Below are 18708 nucleotides of genomic sequence, written 5' to 3' on the forward strand. Positions count from 1 at the left end.
TCAAAGCAAGCTAAAAACCATTTATGTAATTTCATCATTCTGTCAGACCAGCCTCTTAAAGTGAAACACCAACTCAATGTTGGCAGATGTGAATTATGTATGTTTCCACCAATTACGTTACCCTTCACAGGCCCCCAACCCCAGAATTCACTAATGTGAACCCGTCCAGGCTGCCCAGCTTGGGTCCTGTGTTCCAAGGATGGAGGAACACAGGTGTTTCTGGCTCGTCCAGGGGTGCATTGACATGCTCATGGTCCTGGAATCCTCCAAATCTTCGGCTGTTTTAAGGCGATCTACCAAAATACACTCAGGTTTACCCCTCTTATCTATGATAAAAGTGGTTTTTTCCCGTTCCAAAACGTGGAACGGGCCATTGTAAAGGGGCCTAAGGGGATGTCGGTGTGCATCACGGTGGACGAATTCAAACAAGGCGGAATGTAGGTCGACAGGAACCCAGAAGTGCTGTACGCCGTGATGGGAGGTAGGAATAGGTGAAAAGGAATTGAATTTACTGAGGAGTGTGGAACGTGTTGAGAGGTCGACCAGGCAGTCGTGGTGTCAGGAGTGAAACCACCTGGCACTCATAACAGCTGCCCCTTATACCAGCAATGTAAATGCTTCTGTATGCAGCTTAATTTGTTTTCACTTCATTGCTGTGTATTCTTGTTTCTGATTTCAGGCCTATATTTCCAAGCAGACTCCAATCACACGCATTACAGAAGGCCCGTTGTTCTCTGAGGTCATCAGCTTCTATCGGCATTTTCACCAAATAATTCGTCTTTACAAGCTGCCAGGTAAAAGCACCTTTCTTTGTCCTTAGTATGTTCTCATGATGTAGAGTTTCCCAGGAGGGACAAGAATAGTAGCAGATACGGAGAGATTTGCTGGATTGAAAGTGATGTCCTACAATGCTGAAAAACTTTGGTTTATTTTATTCGTTATTTAGAAGAATGAGATGTGATCTTACTGAATACACATGAAAACCAGGGAAGAGGTATTGAAAACTAGAGGACATAGGTTTAAGATCAGAGGCAAGAGATTTAGAAGGAGTGTCAGAGGCAACTTATTCACACTAAGGGTGGTGCACGTTTGGAATGAGCTGCCAGAGCTGGTGGTTGAGGTGAGCACATCAGCAACATTTAAAAGTCATCTAGACTAATACATAGATAGGAGATGTTTAGAGGGCTGCAGGCCAAACACAAGCAGATAAGATTAGATCACCAGGCAAAACTGTTTACATAGATAAGTTGGGTTAAAGAGTCTGTTTCCATACTGTATGACTCTGGCCTTTGAGGGGAACAGTAGGGCATACATGGAGATGTTTCACTCAGAAACACAAATGAGGATACGCAAATACAATGAAAGAGGACAGTCTTTTAAAACTGATGTTCACAGGAAGAACTTGTCCCAGATGGTGATAAATCTCAGACTTCTCTACCCCAGGGTTGTGGAGGTGAGATAATTGAAGGTATTTAAATAGTAAATAGATTCCTGAAAGATGAGGAAATTGAGAACTTGAGGGAAGTGGTACAGAAGAGCAGATCAGGCTTGAGGTAGGTCAGCTGTGATGAGGTTGAATAGTAGGATCAAGTAGCCTACTCCCCTTATGTTGTTAAGACTGCTGGTTACCAAGAGCATCAAGTACTGCAGCGTTGCTGGATAACGGTGGAGCTAGATCTGGTGCACACCCTGTTGCAACCTGCTTCAGCCAGGAACTCGGTACTGCGAATCTGATTCACTGGTTTATTAGCAAGGCTGATGGCGGAGCTGCATAGCCTTCGGTTGGGATTCAGACCAGGCCCTCATTCATGCCGCTGGTCTTTCTGTTGCGTCCGCTAAGGAAGGAAATGCTGGAGCCGGCTGTGTGCCACTGGATTGGGTCTGGCCCCTCCAGTGTTCGATTGATGGAGGACAAGCTGGGTTACGTTTGTCTGCAACTGCATGATATGAGGAACTGCTATGGGATGTTCTTGCAGAAATATGGCTTCAGGCCAACATCTATGCACCAGCAATCTACACACCATGGCACTCAGAGACTTTTTGTAATTATGTTTTTCTGCGATCATAATTGTATGTGCTGTGTGTGACTGTGTGTGTCTATTATGTCTTGGCCCCAGAGCAATGCTGTTTTGTTGGGCTGTATTCGTGTGTGTGGTTGAATGACATTTAAACTTGAACTGTGTAAGCTGTTTTTTATCTGCCTAGAGTACTGTGTGTATGTGCATGGGTGAAAGGGAGGAAAGGTACTTAATTTGCTAGTTTTGTTGCATGTGTTACTCTGCCAAGTATTGGGACTGTTGGTGCTGGAATGTGTGGTGTCACTTGCAGGCAGCTCCCAGCACACCATAGGTGTGTTGCAAACAATGTATTTCACTATATATTTTGATGTACATATGATAAATAAATCTGAATTGTTCTCACCAGCATTTTCACCATCAGGGAGGAGGTACAGGAGCCTGAAAAAACACAAACAATGTTTTAGGAACAACTTCTTCCTCTCTGCCTTCAGATTTCTAAATGGACCATGAACCTACTAACACTCCCTCACTATTCCTCTTTTATACGATTTATTTTTATTCTAACTTTCTGTAATTTGTTATGCCTGCACTGTACTGCTGCCAATAACAGCACATTTCATCACTTTTGTGTGTGATACTAAACCTGATTCTACTCAGCATTATCAACTTATAGGATTTATTGAGGAGATGAGGTGAGCAGAGTTTGATTAGTGGCAGACATAGATGGAAATGAATGGTTCCAGTCAGTAGCTTAGAATGTGCTTTGTTAAATGTTGCTCATTGATAATCTGGCACACTCTATTGTATTGACAGGAGCTGAAGGGCTTTCATTGGATGTTTCCATAGTGGTTGACATTCATGACCAGGTTAACAGGGAGCTGGCAATGCGACTGTCCACTGGTATCGAAAGCGGAGACATGTTCTTCACTGATCTGAATGGCTTTCAGGTAACTCCAACCTAAAGTTATTACATAATCTGTGTGGTTTCATCCACTGTCCTGCAAAGCTGCATGTGATGGATGGTAGAAAACTAAACGAAGTGCTTATTTTTATGAAAGCTCCAGCTTTGCAGTCAACTGTTAGCTGTTTCTCAAAAGTATCACTTGTGAGCAGGTGTACTGAAACTGATTGCATCTGTCTCTTGGTATTACTTCAGCTGGATGTGACAGTTCTGTCACATTAACTGAAGAGCAGATGGTTACTCTGTGGTAGTGATTAATATCAAATACAGATTACCTACTTAGTCATCCTGTCACAGTTTAAGGGCCATTAATGATGCATTGTTTGCAAAGCCCTCACTGACATTCAATCATAATTCATTGTGTGAATCATGCTAAAATGCCTTCATGTTGTCAGGTACAATATAAATGCATTGATAGCCATTTTTTTTCAACCAATGCACATTTCATGGGCTGTGGAGTAAATCAAGGATATAAGTTAACATGGTGGGGACCTAATAAAGTGACCACAGGAGTAAAACTGGGTGTGGTTTTCTTCTGCTGTAGCCCATCCAGTTCAAGGTTTGATGTGTTGTGTGTTGAGAGATCCTGTTGTAATGTGTGGTTATTTGAGGTACTGTGGCCTTCCAATCAGCTTGAACCAGTCTGACAATTCTGACGTCTCATAAATAAGGTGCTTTCGCCCACAGAACTCCCACTCACTGGATGTTTTTTGTTCTGTTTTTTGCACAATTTTCTGTAAATTCTAGACTATTGTGCATGAAATTCCCCAAAAATCAGCAGTTTCTGAAATACTGAAACTACCCAGTCTGGCACCAACAATCATACCATTGTCAAAGTCACTTAGATCATATCTCTTCCTCATTCTGATGTTTAATCTAAATAACAACTGAACTTCTTGACTATGTCTGAATGCTTTTATGCATTGAGTTGCTGCCACATGATTGCCTGATTAGATATTTGCATTAACAACCAGGTGTACCTAATAAAGTGGCCACTAAGTGTATAATCAGTCCCTTGTAAAATTGTTGTATTTTAGCCTAATTTTTCCATACCATTCCTTAAACATTTCCAATGGAAACTTGTGAAGTGATCGTATTGTCCTGTAATTACATCAGCCTGGCATTACATGAGGTTTGTATTAGCCTATATTATAAATATTGTCAGAACCAGTACACACAGATAAAAAGTTTTTACAATAGGTAAATGTCTAGATGTTTAATAGATCCCGCAATCCTATCCCCATCGGATCAGGGAGATGATTCTGGATGTTTTGGGATGTATCCAAGGGTGGGGAGAGTAATAGGAGTGCTTTGACATCAGTTTCCATGAAGGCAAGAATATAGAATTAAATGTTATCTTCAATATCTGTTTAAAAAATACAGGCAGCACCAGCAAATGCTCACAATTACTGTCCATCTAAGATTGTAATTGGAATGAGTGGCTTGCCAGAGCATTTCACAGGCAGTTAAGAGGCATCCAAAGCAGGTCCAGAGTCACATCAGGACAACACATTGCTTCCTTAGTGCGTTGGGAAGCAAAATGTTGTCCTGATGTAACTACACATTATCATTTTAGTAACAAACTTGTCATTTTCTGGTCATCACATTAGCATTCTTATTTCCAGATTGAATGATATTTAAATCTCAAATTGACTTCGTAGTTTCAGATAACAAAGACTTGGCACAGCAGAATCAATTATTCTTCATTTCTCTTTAATATAGATTCAACCTAGGAAATACTTACAAAAATTGCCACTTCAGGCCAATTTCTACCCCATGCCCACCATGGCCTATATTCAGGACAACCATTCTCGCCTTACAGTGCACACTGCTCAGTCTCTGGGTGTGTCAAGCATGCATAGTGGTAAGTAATCCTTTAGTACCCCTGGACACCCTATGAGTGGGGAGAAAGTTCAGGGTGGGGATGGGGTTAGGAGCTGGCATCTCTTCCCTCGCATCACAATCTGCTGTAATGCCAGGATGGTTATTGTTGGGAGACATTGTTAATAGCGGAGTCAGAGCTCACTGTATCAGCCTCATCACTTGGTGATCAGGGTGCTTTATGAATTTTGTACTGCATTTTGCCTTGAACTGTTGAACAAGGTGATTGACTTTTTTGAAGGACTGACAGTAGAATCTCTCCTGAGTTCTATAAAGGACACAGCAGCCTTGGAGGTAGTCCAAAGGAGATTCACTTGGCTAATTCCAGTGATGAGAGGACTATGCTGTCATCAGTTGGTTTTGTATAGGATCTCCTGGTGACCACCCATTTCAAGTCAACTTCCCATTCGCATTCTGACATCTCTGCCCGTGGGGCTCCCCTTCTGCCGCAATGAGGCCAAGCTCAGGCTGGAGGAGCAATACCTCATATTCTGTCTAGCCTCCAACCTGATGGCATGAGCATCGATTTCTCTAATTTCCAGTAATTTCTCACCCCCCCCCCTTTTTTTTTCCATTCCCTATTCTGGCTACCCTCTTGCCCCTTCTCCTCACCTGCCTGTCACTTCCCTCTGGTGCCCCTCTTCCTTCCCTTTCTCCCATGGTCCACTGTCCTCTCCCATCAAATTCCTCTTTCTTCAGTCCTTTACCTCCCAGCTTGCTTTATCCCTCCTCTTCACCTACCCACCTTTCCCCTTTCCTGGTCTCACATATCACCTACCGCACCCCCACATAACTCTGGCTTTATCCCCCTTTCTTTCCAGTCCTGATGAAGGGTCTCAGCCCAGAACAATGTTTGTTTACCTTCAAAGATGTTGCCTGACCACCTGACTATCTCCAGCTTTTGTGTGTTGCTCAATATTTCCAGCATCACAAAATCTTGTGTTCATAGTTTTGTATTCTTTCATGTTGAGAAGAACAAGGGGTGATTTAATGAAACTTTTAAGATCCTGTAAAAGCAAGACATGGTAGATGTTGACATGTTTTCATCAGTGGGAGAGTTTCGAACGGGAACATAGTTACAAGATGAGCTAGTCATCTGAGAGGTGTAGAAGTTCTTGCAGAGAGTGGTGAATCTTGCAGCGTCTGGCTGGACCGCTGTAGAATGACTCGGACGTTTTTCAATGGAAGTAGATAATTTTTGAAGTTGGGACTATCTAGGTCTGGCACAGAGGTTGATCAACCATGTCATCTTGAATAATGGGGCAGACATGAGGGGCTGAATAGCCTCTTCCATTTTCTTGTGTATCTGGTTCATGCAAACCAGAAAGCTAGTAAACTCTCTTCTTTCAACATTGTCAGGCAGGACAGGGAATGCTTATTAGACTGATTTAAAATGTTCCTGAGCTTGCCGTGACTTTACATCCAGTCCTGTTTGTTTAGTGTACTCATGAGGGAGAACTGGATTGCCTTAAAGTCTGGGGAACCTCTGTGATCTGTTGATAAAGTTTGCTTATCTTATTAATCATGTAGGCTGTGTTGTGGAGGTGGAATACGAGAAGGCCACAGTGAAGAATGACCTGCATTTATGGAAATAACATTTCAAAAAGTTGGAATTTCTAACAAACCACCTTCCTGAAGAAATTAGAGAGGATGTTACAGACAGTAAACCAGATAATCGTGATGCTGTACCGCAAAAGCCTAAGCTCATGCTTATCCCCTTACATCTGCAGGTCAGTTGGAGATTATTCTGGATCGCCGCTTAATGCAGGATGATAATCGAGGCCTGGGACAGGGACTAAAGGACAATGTACTGACCTGCAACAGATTCCGCATCTTGCTGGAGAGAAGAATGACGTCAGACAAAGTATTTAATCCTTTACAAATGTCTTTTGTGAATAATCTGTTGTCTCTGTTGTGGAGATAAACTTGAAGCAAAATAGTTGTTTCTCAATTCCAGTGCGGTTATAGATCCAGTTGACCATTGTCTTCCAGACATGTCCACTTCCAGATGTGGTCTGTATTAAGCCAGCTGATGGCCTTGAGAAGTAGGGAAAATTAGAAATCACCTACTGTTGTCCAGTGTCCTAACTGGCTGAGGACAAGGGAGGGTCCTTCTTGAAATCCTCACTGCAATCAAATGCCCAACAGTAAATATGGAGCTTCAGAACCCCTATTACTTGTCATAATGTACCTTAGCAACAACAGGGGCTGTTGTGGGCAAAGAGAGGATTGGGGAGATTGTCTGGGATTTGTTTCCTATCCAGTGTCGTCTTTTTGTGTTCTGAATTTAATAAGTTCTGTGACAGGTTAGGCACAGACTAAGCCTGGTGTACACTCAACGGTCACTTTATTAGGTATACCTTGCACCTGCTTGTAATGCAAATACCTAATCAGCCAATCATGTGGCAGCAACTCAATGCATAAAACATGCAAATATGGTTGAAAGGTTCAGTTGTTCAAACCAAACATCAGAATGGAGTAGAAATGTGATCTAAGTGACTTTGACTGTGGAATGATTGTTGATGCTAAATGGAGTGGTTTGTGTAAGTTAGAAACTGCTCATCTCCTGGGAATTTCACACACAGTAGTATCTAGACTATGGAGAAAATGGTACAAAAAAGGGAAAAACATCTAGCGAGCAGCAGTTCTGTGGGCGAAAATGCCTTGTTAATGAGAAATCAGAGGAGAATGGACAGGCTGTTTCAAGTTGACAGAAAGGCAACAGCAACTCGAATAATCACGCATTTCAACAGTTGTATTCAGTAGAGCATCTCTGAATGCACAACAGAATGAATCTTGAAATGAGTGGACTACAGCAGAAGACCACACTGGGTTCTACTCCTGTACCTAATAGCGTGGCCACAACATGTCTATCCCTTCAAGCTAAACAGGCATTCCCATTGTGCTTTAATAACCTCAGCATGAACCAGTGTGCGGGTCAGCCATTGAAATAGTCTTGGCTATTCCAAACACAGGTATGATGCTCAGGGAAGGAGTGTCCAGGGAGGCACAGAGCATTTTGAGTGTCTACGGCAGGAATGTATGAATTAATTTTGAAACCAACACACGAGCATTTTGGGCACCACTGTGGTGTAGTGGTTGGACACTATATCAGCTTGGGGTGTTTTGGAGTTCAATTCCAGCACAGTCTGTAAGGAGTTTGTATGTTCTCCCAGTGATTGTGTGGGTTTCCTCCGGGTACTCCGGTTTCAAACAACAGTCAAAAGAATTACCAATTGGTAGGCTCATTGGGCTAGGGTTAAAATAGGGGGCTGCCGGACGCTGTGGCTTGTTGGGCCGGAAGGGCCTGTTTGGCACAGTATCTCTAAGTAAATAATAAAATATCCCAAACAATCCTTTGAGCACCACCTGCCTCACCTATGGCAGAGTTGGCAGATCTCTCAGCCACCTTGGCATTCTCAGAACTGTAAAACACCCTTCACCCTGAGGGACTGCCTCAGAAGAGCTCTTGTGCTTCAGTAAAATAGTGTCAAATAAAATAGTTTGCAAGATGAAGCTTTACTTCCTTTAGTGACCAGCTGCGTTAACATAGAACAGCATAGTATAGGCTCATCATCTCTAATGTTGTACCAACCTTTTGACCTAACCCTTCCTTCCACATGGTCCTTTTTCATTCATCCAAGTGCCTATATAAGAATTTCTTAAATGTCCCTGATATATCTGCCTGTACCACCAACCCTAGCAGCACATTCCATGCACCCACCACTCTGCGTATTTAAAAAAAAAATGCTACCTCTGACATTTTCCCCACTATACTTTCCTCCAGTCACCTTAAAATTAAGCCCCATTGTATTAGCCATTTTTGCCCTGGGAAAAAAGGTCTTTGGCTATCCACTCTATGCCTCTGATCATCTTGTACACCTCTGTCAAGTCACCTCTTATCCTCCTTCACTCCAAAGAGAAAAGCCCTCACTAGCTGAACCTATCTTCATAAGACATTCTCTTTAATCAAGACAGCATCTTGGTAAAGCTCCTCTGTACCCTCCCCAGAGCTTCCACATCCTTCCTATAATGAAGCAACCAGAACTGAACACTATACTCCAAGTGTGTTTAACCCAGGTTTTATAAAGCTGCACGTTACCTCGCGACTCTTGAATTCAATGCCCTGACTACTGAAGACCAACACACTATACACTTTCTTAGCTACCCTACCAACTTGTGCAGCAACTCTGAGGGATGTATTGACGTGGATTCTCCTCTGTTTCTCACCCTGCACCAAGAATTGTATCATTAACAGAGTTTGTGTGCTCTGCCTTCACATTTGGGTTACGAAGTGAATGTTCTGCCCCTACTGTAGTGTTCTAATGGCTGAAGGATATTGGAATCGTCATGGGCTGTCAAACCTGTGACTAGTGTTACAGCAAACAGCTGTTGGTAGTAGGAGTTTTGCACTGTTGGGGAACAATTAATTAGAATTGCACAACTGAACTAAGTTGGAAACGAGTGGAGTTTGTGGGAATTTCCTGTGCTGTGTGCAGTGGGTCCCAGCTAGGAAGCTGGTAATCACTCTGCATTCTTGTGTTTAAAATGTTTGCTTTTTTACATGCACATACAGTATTTAGAAGGCGATATAGTGGGGAGCTGGTACATACTAATTTATTTGTCACATGTACATTGAAACATACATTGAAATGTGTTATTTGCATTAAGAGCCAACACAACCTAAGGATGTGCTGGGGGCAGCCCACCTGCCAGTGTCACCACACATTCCAGTGCCAACATCGCATGCCCACGATGTTCAACAGAACAACACAAGCAACAACAGAACACAAAAAACAAAACATCAGCAGCAAAACAAGTCCCTTTCCTTCTGCCTCACAAACTCCCACTCACCCACACAGATTGGCCTCCAGCTGCAGGACAGGCTGCCTCTGGAGTCCTTGGGCCCAGACTCTCAGACCTGGAGTGCAGACTCGTGGTCATAGGAATCTGCAGATTGCCCATCTGACAGGCTGAAGAGGGGAGTCGATGGTTTTGTGTATGAGTGTGTCTAATTAATACTGTCTCTGGAGTGTGATGGGCAGGGCTTGCCATTTACTGTACTACTTTCCTACATGTTCACCATTTTCTTCATTCCCGTTGCTCCTCTTTAGTCCATTGGCTTACTGGCAAGGCTGCACTCCATGTTAAAGGCATTCGTAGCCTTCATCTTTTCCTGGAGCAGCGCCCACGAGGTAACCTTGTAGAGCGCAGGCTTGGTCAAAGTGTAGTTTGTTCATTAACTTTGACCTCCACAGTGCTGTCACCTGTAGCTGCCTGTGCAGTATAGCTCATAGCTGCCTGTCTGTGTTCATATCCCAGTTGCTGACTAGCAGTTCACCTTTTCCTCTGTATTAGTGGGTGAGATCGGTCAGTGTTCTAATGCCTCACCATTCTCCACTGACTTGTGCTGACTGTTTGTGGGTTCTGCTAACGATTGTTCACTGTATCCAGTGTTCCCAATATGGCCTGCTCCACATCGGTGACCCCTGACGTAAACTCGGGGATTGCTTCATCAAGCACCTCCATTCCATACGCAATAAGCACCATATCCTTGTGGCCAGCCGTTTTAATTCCTATCCAAATTCCTGTTCCGACATACCTGCCTTTTCTGCCACAGTGAGGCCACTCTCAGGGTGGAGGAACAACACCTCATATTCCATCTAGCTACCCTCCAACCTGATGACATGAACATTGATTTCTCATTCCAGTAAAATTCTGTTTTCTCCTCCCCCATCCCTCCTCTTCTGCTTCTTACCACCTCCTCTCATCAGCCTTTCATTTCCCCCTTCCCTTTTTCCCATGGTCCCACTCTCCTCTCCTAACAGATTTCTTCTTCTCCAGCCCTTTGCGTCTTCCACCTGTCATCTCCTAGCCTCTTACTTCACTCTTTCTTCACCTATCACCTTCTAGCTTGTCCTTTTTCCCCTCTTCCCAGATTTTTACTCTGGCATCTTTCCCTTTTCCAGTGTGGATGAAGGATTTTGGCCCAAAACGTCGACTGCTCAATTCATTTCTGTAGGTGCTGCCTGACCCGAGTTCCTCCAGCATTTTGTGTGTATTGCTCTGGATGTCCAAACTGTCAGGTTAGAACCTGAAGAGATTCCTTTTACAACAATTTTCCTCTTCAAACAATCATCTCCCAGCTTCTCACTTCATCCCTCCCTTCCCTACCCACCTTCCGTCTCATCTAGCTTCACCTATCATCTGCCAGCTTGTGCTACTTCCCCTCACCAATCTTATACTGACTTCTTCCCTTTCTTTTGCAATCCTGATGAAGGGTCTCTGCCCAAAATATAGACTGTTTCTTTCCCTCCATTGTGGAGAAATGCTGTTGCCTTGTCTTGAATTATGTTCACTCAGGAGAGAAGGGTCTGTAATGAGCCACATCAGTGGTGCTTATCTCTCCCTCTCGAGTGAAGAGCAGTGGGAGGGATGGAGCAGTGTCTGTGATGGCACGTTGTGACTGCACAGAGTTGAGATCTGAGACACCATGGATACGTGCATGCATGCCTCGGGGCCTGACTCAGGACAGTCCTGTGCCAAGTGTAGATGCCTGCTGATGAGAAACAGCAATTGTTAGCAATGATCATCACACTGTATCAGTTTACTGCTGTACTGTCTGCAGGGGTCAGTGTGGACCAGTAAAACTGGAAATCGCCTGGATTTCACAGCTTGTGAGAGATGTGAGTCTGATGGTTGCAGTCTCAATAGTCTCTGGTTAGACCTCTGATGTGTTTGTTGGTCATGGTCATTTCAGCCTTCAGTGTGAGGGTAATGAATTCAGTCAGAGAGTGGGCATATCCTTGTCTCCTTCCTGGAACAGCACGGGGATATTGAACAAAGCCAGAACCATGCCTGGCTCAGCCGCCATTTACTGTATTTTAAAGAATTATAATGTCTAAACATCACCAGCTGTGATCCGTCTAAGATTTCTGTCAGCTTTAGAGATTCTCTAACTCTCAAGTGTATTCAAATCTGAGACCAATAGACTTTGATCCCTAAGGAATTTGGCACTTAGGAGTGGGATATTGAGGAGAACGAGGATTCTTCATTAAATAAATGGTGGTGCTGAATGTCCTTTTCATGATGTTTTCATTAAGTTAACAGCAGAGTCAAGGCAATTTCTTCCTTCCTTTCTGCCTCTTTGGCGTGTTGGTTGATCTTGGTTGAATCTGATTGGTTTTGAAAGTGCAGGTCTCTTACAGGCAGATAGTTCAAGCCTCTCTCAGATTAAGTAGTTTACAGATGTGGGAATTGATCAGGTCTTGATTCGGGTTGTGTGGGGGGGGGGGTATATTGTAATTGCATGCCCTCGGCAGACAAAACCTGCAAGAATTGGTGACCCTGTAATGCACTACTCTCTTGTTTTGTGCAGTCTTCATATAGTTTGGGTGTTGTCTGTGCCTCCTTATCTGTGCTGTTCTGCAACCAAGTTTTTCATTGTACCCGTACCTCAGTGTACTTGTGTACATGACAATAATCTAACAGGCATTTGTGTAGGCAAGGGTGGATTTGGGGATCAGAGAATTTGGAGCAGTTAAATTGCTTGGTTCATGCTATCGCCAACCCTTGTTCCAGATTAACCGGGCCCAGTGCAGGCTTCCTGTCCCACCCCCGTGTTGATTTCTGTTTTCTGCAGGTACAGGACAGCAGGCCAGTGAACTTCCCCTCGCTGCTCAGTCACACAACCTCGATGCTGGTGAACCATGAGATGCTGGTGATGCCTGTGACACCCCAGCCGCAGAAAATCCCGCCCATCCGAACCTGGCACGCACTCTCTGCCGCTGTACCATGCGACTTCCACCTGCTGAATATCAGAACTCTGCAGTCTGAGGTGAGGAACGGTCACTGGCCACACTTGCTGCTCCCTTGCCTGTCTGATTCAACACGTCCCTCTGTAACCATAAGGAATCAGAATCGGGTTTTATATCACTGGCATATGTCGTGAAATGTGTTGTTTTGCAGCAGCAGTACATTACAATATATAATAAAAGTACTGTCAATTGCAAAAACAAATATATGTTAAATTAAATAAGTAAGTAAGTGAAATTGAAAAGGTACCTCCTCCTTGATGGTAGCAATGAGAAGTGGGCAGGACCTGGGTGATGAGGGTTCTCAATTATGGATGCCGTCTTTTTGCAGCATTGCCTTTTGAAGATATCCTTGATGCTGGGGAGGCTAGTGCCCTTGAAGTAGCTGGCTAAGTTTGCAACTTTCTTTGGCTTTTTTTCATCCTGTGCGGTGACCATTCATTCAGAGGTTAGGATACAGCTGTAGGAATTTGTGAGAGTCTTTGGTGACACACCAAGTCTCCTCAAACTACTAATGAAGTATTGCCGCTGCTGTGGTTTTTCACTATGTTCTTCCCACTTTGCCTTCCTGAGACCATCTCAAGCTCGGTGAGGCTTTCCTCTCTGCATAGAAGAGAGGGGTCAAAAGCAGTACTAACAGAATCCTTATCATATGAACAGCAGTGGCTGAAGCAAATTGGCTGTTGACCACCTTGAATAAATGCTAGCTTTGCTGGCAATATACAGATTTCACAAATAAAAGCATTAGCTATGGGATTGAGCGGCATCCAACAGAAATTCAAGTTTATTGTAATCTGAAGAACGTTCGAAGCGAAACAGCATTCTCCTGGACCACAAAATATGTATCATATGTAGCACATAAACCAAAATATTACCAGAAATAATTTAATAAAATATAATACAAAATATATGTAGACAGCTCACTGTCCTCATGATGAGACCTCGGTGACGGCAGGGTATTCATTATGCTCACAGCCTGAGGGAAGAAACTGTTCCCCAGTCTGGCAGACTAGTCCTGATGCTCCTGTATCTCCTTCATGAAGGTGCTGTAGATGACGAGACAGGCATTACTGTCCACTGGGCAAATTGAATGTGGGTGCTGCTATTGGTCTCCAGCCATTGCTCTTACACTGGAGGCTAGCTTTACTTATTTATCACAAGTACATCAAAACATACCGTGAAATGCATGGCTTGCATCAAATCAGCAGGGATTGTGCTGGGGGCAGCCCGCAAGTGTCACTTCTCTCCCAGTGCCAACATGGCATGCCCACACCATACTAACCCTAACCCATCTTTGAAATGTGGGAGGAAACTGAAGCACCCAGGGGAAACCATTGTGGTCACGGAGAGAATGTACAAACTCCTTACGACAGCGGCAGGAATCAAACCTCAAATAATGATTGCTGTACAGTGATTGTGCGAACTGATATGCTACCATGCTACCTAATGTGGACATGATTTGGAATTGTAATGGCATATCATAGTGGGTGCAGGTCCCACATCAATATCACTCATCCACTCACACTTTCTCTTCCCACCCTTTGTCTGTCTCTGACTCACGCCTTCCGTGTCTCACTTGCAGCTCTCTCTCTCTCTCATTTCCCTCACACTGTAGGTGCGTATGCTTGTTCCTCTCTCTCTTCTTCTGTCTCTTGCTTGTATTTACCCCAATTTACGAGCACCCCTCCCCTCTCACTGTCTCATTTATTTTTTGCTGCAGGTGGTTTCAGCCCCAGGGTTAGAAGCTGCTCTGATCCTTCATCGCAAAGGCTTTGACTGTGGGCTTGAGGCCAAGAGCCTGGGCTTCAATTGTACGACCACACATGGCAAGGTATGGGACAGATGATTGACCCCTGTAGATAGTCTGTTAACTGGCAGGAGGATAGGGTATTAGCAGATAATGCATGACATGAAGAGAAGCAGTTGAAGGCAGTGTTGAGGGTGGAGCGGGATCTTCCAGTGGCCACCCATTTTAATTCCACTTCCCATTCCCATTCCAAATATGTCTATCCATTGCCTCCTGTACGATCGTGATGAGGCTACACTCAGGTTGGAGAAACAACACCTTATATTCTGCAACACGCATAAGGATTGCTGGTGAACGCAGCAGGCCAGGCAGCATCTCTAGGAAGAGGTACAGTCGATGCTTCGGGCCAAGACCCTTCGTCAGGACTAACTGAAGGAAGAGCTAGTAAGAGATTTGTAAGTGGGAGGGGGAGGAGGACATCCAAAATGATAGAAGACAGGAGGGGGAGGGATGGAGCCAAGAGCTGGACAGGTGATTGGCAAAAGGGATATGAGGGGATCATGGGACGGGAGGCCCAGGGAGAAGGAAAAGTATATAAATAAATAAGGGATGGGGTACGAGGGGGAGGTGGGCATTAGTGGAAGTTAGAGAAGTCAATGTTCATGCCATCAGGTTGGAGGCTACCCAGATGGAATATAAGGTGTTGTTCCTCCAACCTCAGCGTGGCTTCATCTTGACAGTAGAGGAGGCTGTGGATAGACATATCAGAATGAGATGTGGAATTAAAATGTATGACCACTGGGAGATCCTTATATTCCGTCTAGGTAGCCTCCAGCCTGATGGCATGAACATTGATTTCATGAACTTCCTGTAATGCCCCCCCCCACCCCGCCCCCTTCACCATTCCCAGTCCCCTTTTCCCTCTTTCACCTTATCTTCTTGCCTGCCCATCGCCTCCCTCTGGTGCTCCTCCCCCCTTTTCATGCTGCTATGGCCTTCTGTTCAGACTCCCCCTTCTCCAGCCCTGTATCTCTTCCACCAGTCAACTTCCCAGCTCTTTACTTCACCCCTCCCCCTCCCGATTTCACCTATCACCTTGTATCTCTCCCACCCCCCTCCTGCCACTTTCTAACTCTACCCCTCTTCTTATTTTCTCCAGTCCTGCTGAAAGGTCTTGGCCCAAAATGTCAATTGTACTCTTTTCCATAGATGCTATCTGACCTCTGAGTTCCTCCAGCATTTTGTATGTGTTGTTTGGATTTCCAGCATCTGCAGATTTTCTCTTGTTTGTGATACCAGGAGTGGTGGTGATAGAGGTACATACATTAGAGAAATTAATGAGGCTCTTAAATGTCCAAAAATTTTTTCTACAAATTAGTCACTGCTTTTAATTTTTTGGAATTTAAATTTAAGAGATAGGCACATAGATGAAAGAAAATAGAGGGTTCTGTGTGAGGGAAGGGTTAGATTGATCTTGGAGTAGGTTAAGGGTCAGCACAATATCGTGAGCCGAAGGACCTGTAGTATGCTTTGTAATCTATGCTCTAACCCTTGTTTACAGCCTAACCCGTCTCATGCTTTTCTGTTGCAGTTATCAGTGGGGACCATGTTTCAGGGCCTGGATGTCGTGAATGTGCAGCCAATGTCGCTGACTCTCCTGTATCCTGCCAAGCCCTTCAACAACAGTCTTGTCTTCCTGAAACCAATGGAGATCTCCACCTTCCGCATTCGGATGGTTTGAGTGAATTCCCAACAGTACTTCCTCACCTGGAGCTAGGAGTTGTAAGATAGCAGCCAATTAGCAATATGAACCATGGCTCTTGGATTCATAAACCCCAAGATGTTGATGGGAAGGGTGTTGGGGAAGGGCAGACTCAAAGCTGGAAAATGTGTAACAGAACAACCCTGAATTTGAATTGGATTGGTGAATTTCAAGTTGCTTGTATAGTGAAAGCAGAGCCACACCAACCAATGCACTTTATGTAGAAATTCTACATGCAGTTTATGCGTTTACCACTACAGTGTATGTCACTTCATGACTTTAATCGGCAAGCTGGACATGATTGTAAATTCATAACTCCAAAAGCAAGGACTAGAGCTGTGGTGAATCTGGAAGTGTTCAGTTTACATCTGTCTCTGTATGCAAAAGCTCGTGTGCAGAAACAGAGTAGGCAAGTGTGAAACTGTTAGTTGTGTGCACGGTATTAGAATAGTGTGCACACTTACAATTGCTCAGTGTGCACACCTGTACACCTGAACTGATCTAACTTGTGTAATGCATTCCTGAGAAGACTGACAATGAATTTCTCCTCAAGGTCTCTCCCATTCAAAACTTGGTGGGGGGGGGGGAAGGGGAGTGGTAGGATAATCTGTTCTTTGAAAATACTTTCCCTGTTACAGATGAACTTGACATGGACTGAAGCTAAGCTTGTGTAAACCAGTGTCTACACGTTCCTGCTGCATTTTGCCATGTAAATCTCAGGCCAGTTGATTTTCTGTTCTCACATTGTTCAGGACTTGGGTTCTGGTGTTTGGACCAGCACTGGAACATTCAAGGCCTCAGCTTCATTCGTCAGCATCTCCCTGGGTATTTGTGCAATAATCTGTGGTTGTGCTGCATATTCAGAGCTGAAGGTGCTGGGTGACGTCAGGTCTCCTCACGTACGGCTGAGCTGCTGTGTGTGATGTGCTTGTCGCAATGTTTACAGCCCAGTACAAGACCTGATCAGCAATGTTAACAAATAAAAATGCTGTAAATACACAGCAGATCTGGATGCACAAATACACATCAGCATTCTGAGTTTTCTCTACCACCTCCAGTAAAACTAAAACATTTGTGGTTTTTGGATTCTGAAGGATATGCTGGGTATTTTCATCATTTTTTACATATTTCAACGTTCCTTGCTGTGTTCTGATTCACAATGTGAGCTCTATGATAGTTTTGCAAAATGATAAGAGTAAGTCCTACTTCCGAAAGTTTTTTAAGGTTAATTTGCTGCTCTTGGAAATAATCACTTTTTAAACAAATTGTAAGGCAGTAGGAATAATTAGCAATTGAAAAATTATGAATTCCGTAGTTTGAAGCTAGGAAAGAGTCCAATAGAAATTTCCAACAGAAAAAAAATTCTGGCATAATTAAGTTGTGCTTTGAACCAGTGATATTAAAAAGAAAATCATGTTCTGCTGGAAGAAAATGAAAAGATATCTGAGTGCAGATAGTTTACTGAAATTAATTGACAAATTTTCTGAAGGAATGTTTTGTTGCACTGATCCGATACAGGACTGAAGTGTTAGTGTCTTAACTTCCAGCAGGGCAACTTTATCTCCGTCCTTTCTAAAGAGAGTGTCTGATGAAACTGCTTTGACCTTCAGGACACTAAATACAGAGCCTCAAGATGGTTGATAGTGGTGGATGTAGCATAAGATGACAAATTAAAGGTATACCAATCAACTTTGGTACCATTTGTACAAGAACCACATTATATTTGCTGAAGTTGTCAGGTGTTCCCGTTGTGACTCCCCTCATTCAGGGGCCACTTGATAATCTAGAAGTACATTTAACTAGATTCTGGAGTTTAGGTGTGCCTCCCTCATTCAGGGGCCTTTTGATGATAATCTAGATGTGCATTTAACTAGATTCCCTTGTATCCATTGGATTTAACCATGCCCCGTTCTGTAAAAGACCCAGCATTCCTGACGGGATCAGACTGCTGTGTCTCCTGCTGCCAATAGTATCGCTTGAACTTGGTGGGTATTTGATTTTCTTACGTCACAATCGCACTTTTATAGGAGCAAAACACAGTTACAAATACTCAATAAAACATGAGAGGAACTGGACTTTGTCCATTGTACACTTGTCTTTGTGCACCTGTAGTTGGATTCACAGCATGCAAGAACTAACGGAGTCAGTACTAACCACTGCGGATGCTGGAAATGTGAGGTGGACTGAAAGGATGGATATTTGGAGAAATGAATAAATACTTCTCTCTCTGGTGATGCCTGAATCTTTCTACCATTTTCTGTTTGGAGCATTGTGAAAGAAGCTTGCCGTGCTGTTGCTGTGAGGAAATCTTGCTGCACATTTTTGATAAATCTCTGGCTTTCGTCAAACAGACTGGGAAGCTGCACACAGAAAATGTCCTGCTGTAACTTGCTAAGTTCCTCCAGCATTTTGTGTGTGTTGCTCAAGGTTTCCAGTATCAGAGGAATCAATTGTGTTATTGATATCCTGTGGCCTTAACTAAGATGTAACATCAAGCAAAATCAAATTCATTCTTAAACAATTTA

The 18708-nt window shown here is 43.7% G+C and overlaps 1 protein-coding gene across 2 annotated transcripts in view; it reads left to right on the plus strand.

Moving 5' to 3' along the window:
• The window catches only part of man2a2 (mannosidase, alpha, class 2A, member 2), a 77423-nt gene extending 59165 nt beyond the window's left edge, over window positions 1–18258 (plus strand). Inside the window, exons 16-22 of one of the 2 annotated variants that reach the window (XM_072282138.1) lie at window positions 680–794; window positions 2832–2965; window positions 4702–4843; window positions 6591–6724; window positions 12503–12697; window positions 14395–14505; window positions 16013–18258. In XM_072282138.1, the coding sequence (XP_072138239.1) occupies window positions 680–794; window positions 2832–2965; window positions 4702–4843; window positions 6591–6724; window positions 12503–12697; window positions 14395–14505; window positions 16013–16162 (981 nt within the window). In that variant the 3' untranslated portion in view covers window positions 16163–18258. Of the gene's footprint in view, window positions 1–679; window positions 795–2831; window positions 2966–4701; window positions 4844–6590; window positions 6725–12502; window positions 12698–14394; window positions 14506–16012 lie in introns of those variants that run through there. The other variant, XM_072282139.1, reaches the window with a different exon arrangement.
• Window positions 18259–18708: the final 450 nt, after the last annotated feature.

This window comes from Mobula birostris, chromosome 18 (assembly GCF_030028105.1).
Source record: "Mobula birostris isolate sMobBir1 chromosome 18, sMobBir1.hap1, whole genome shotgun sequence".
In the NCBI taxonomy this organism is placed as follows: Eukaryota; Metazoa; Chordata; class Chondrichthyes; order Myliobatiformes; family Myliobatidae; genus Mobula; species Mobula birostris.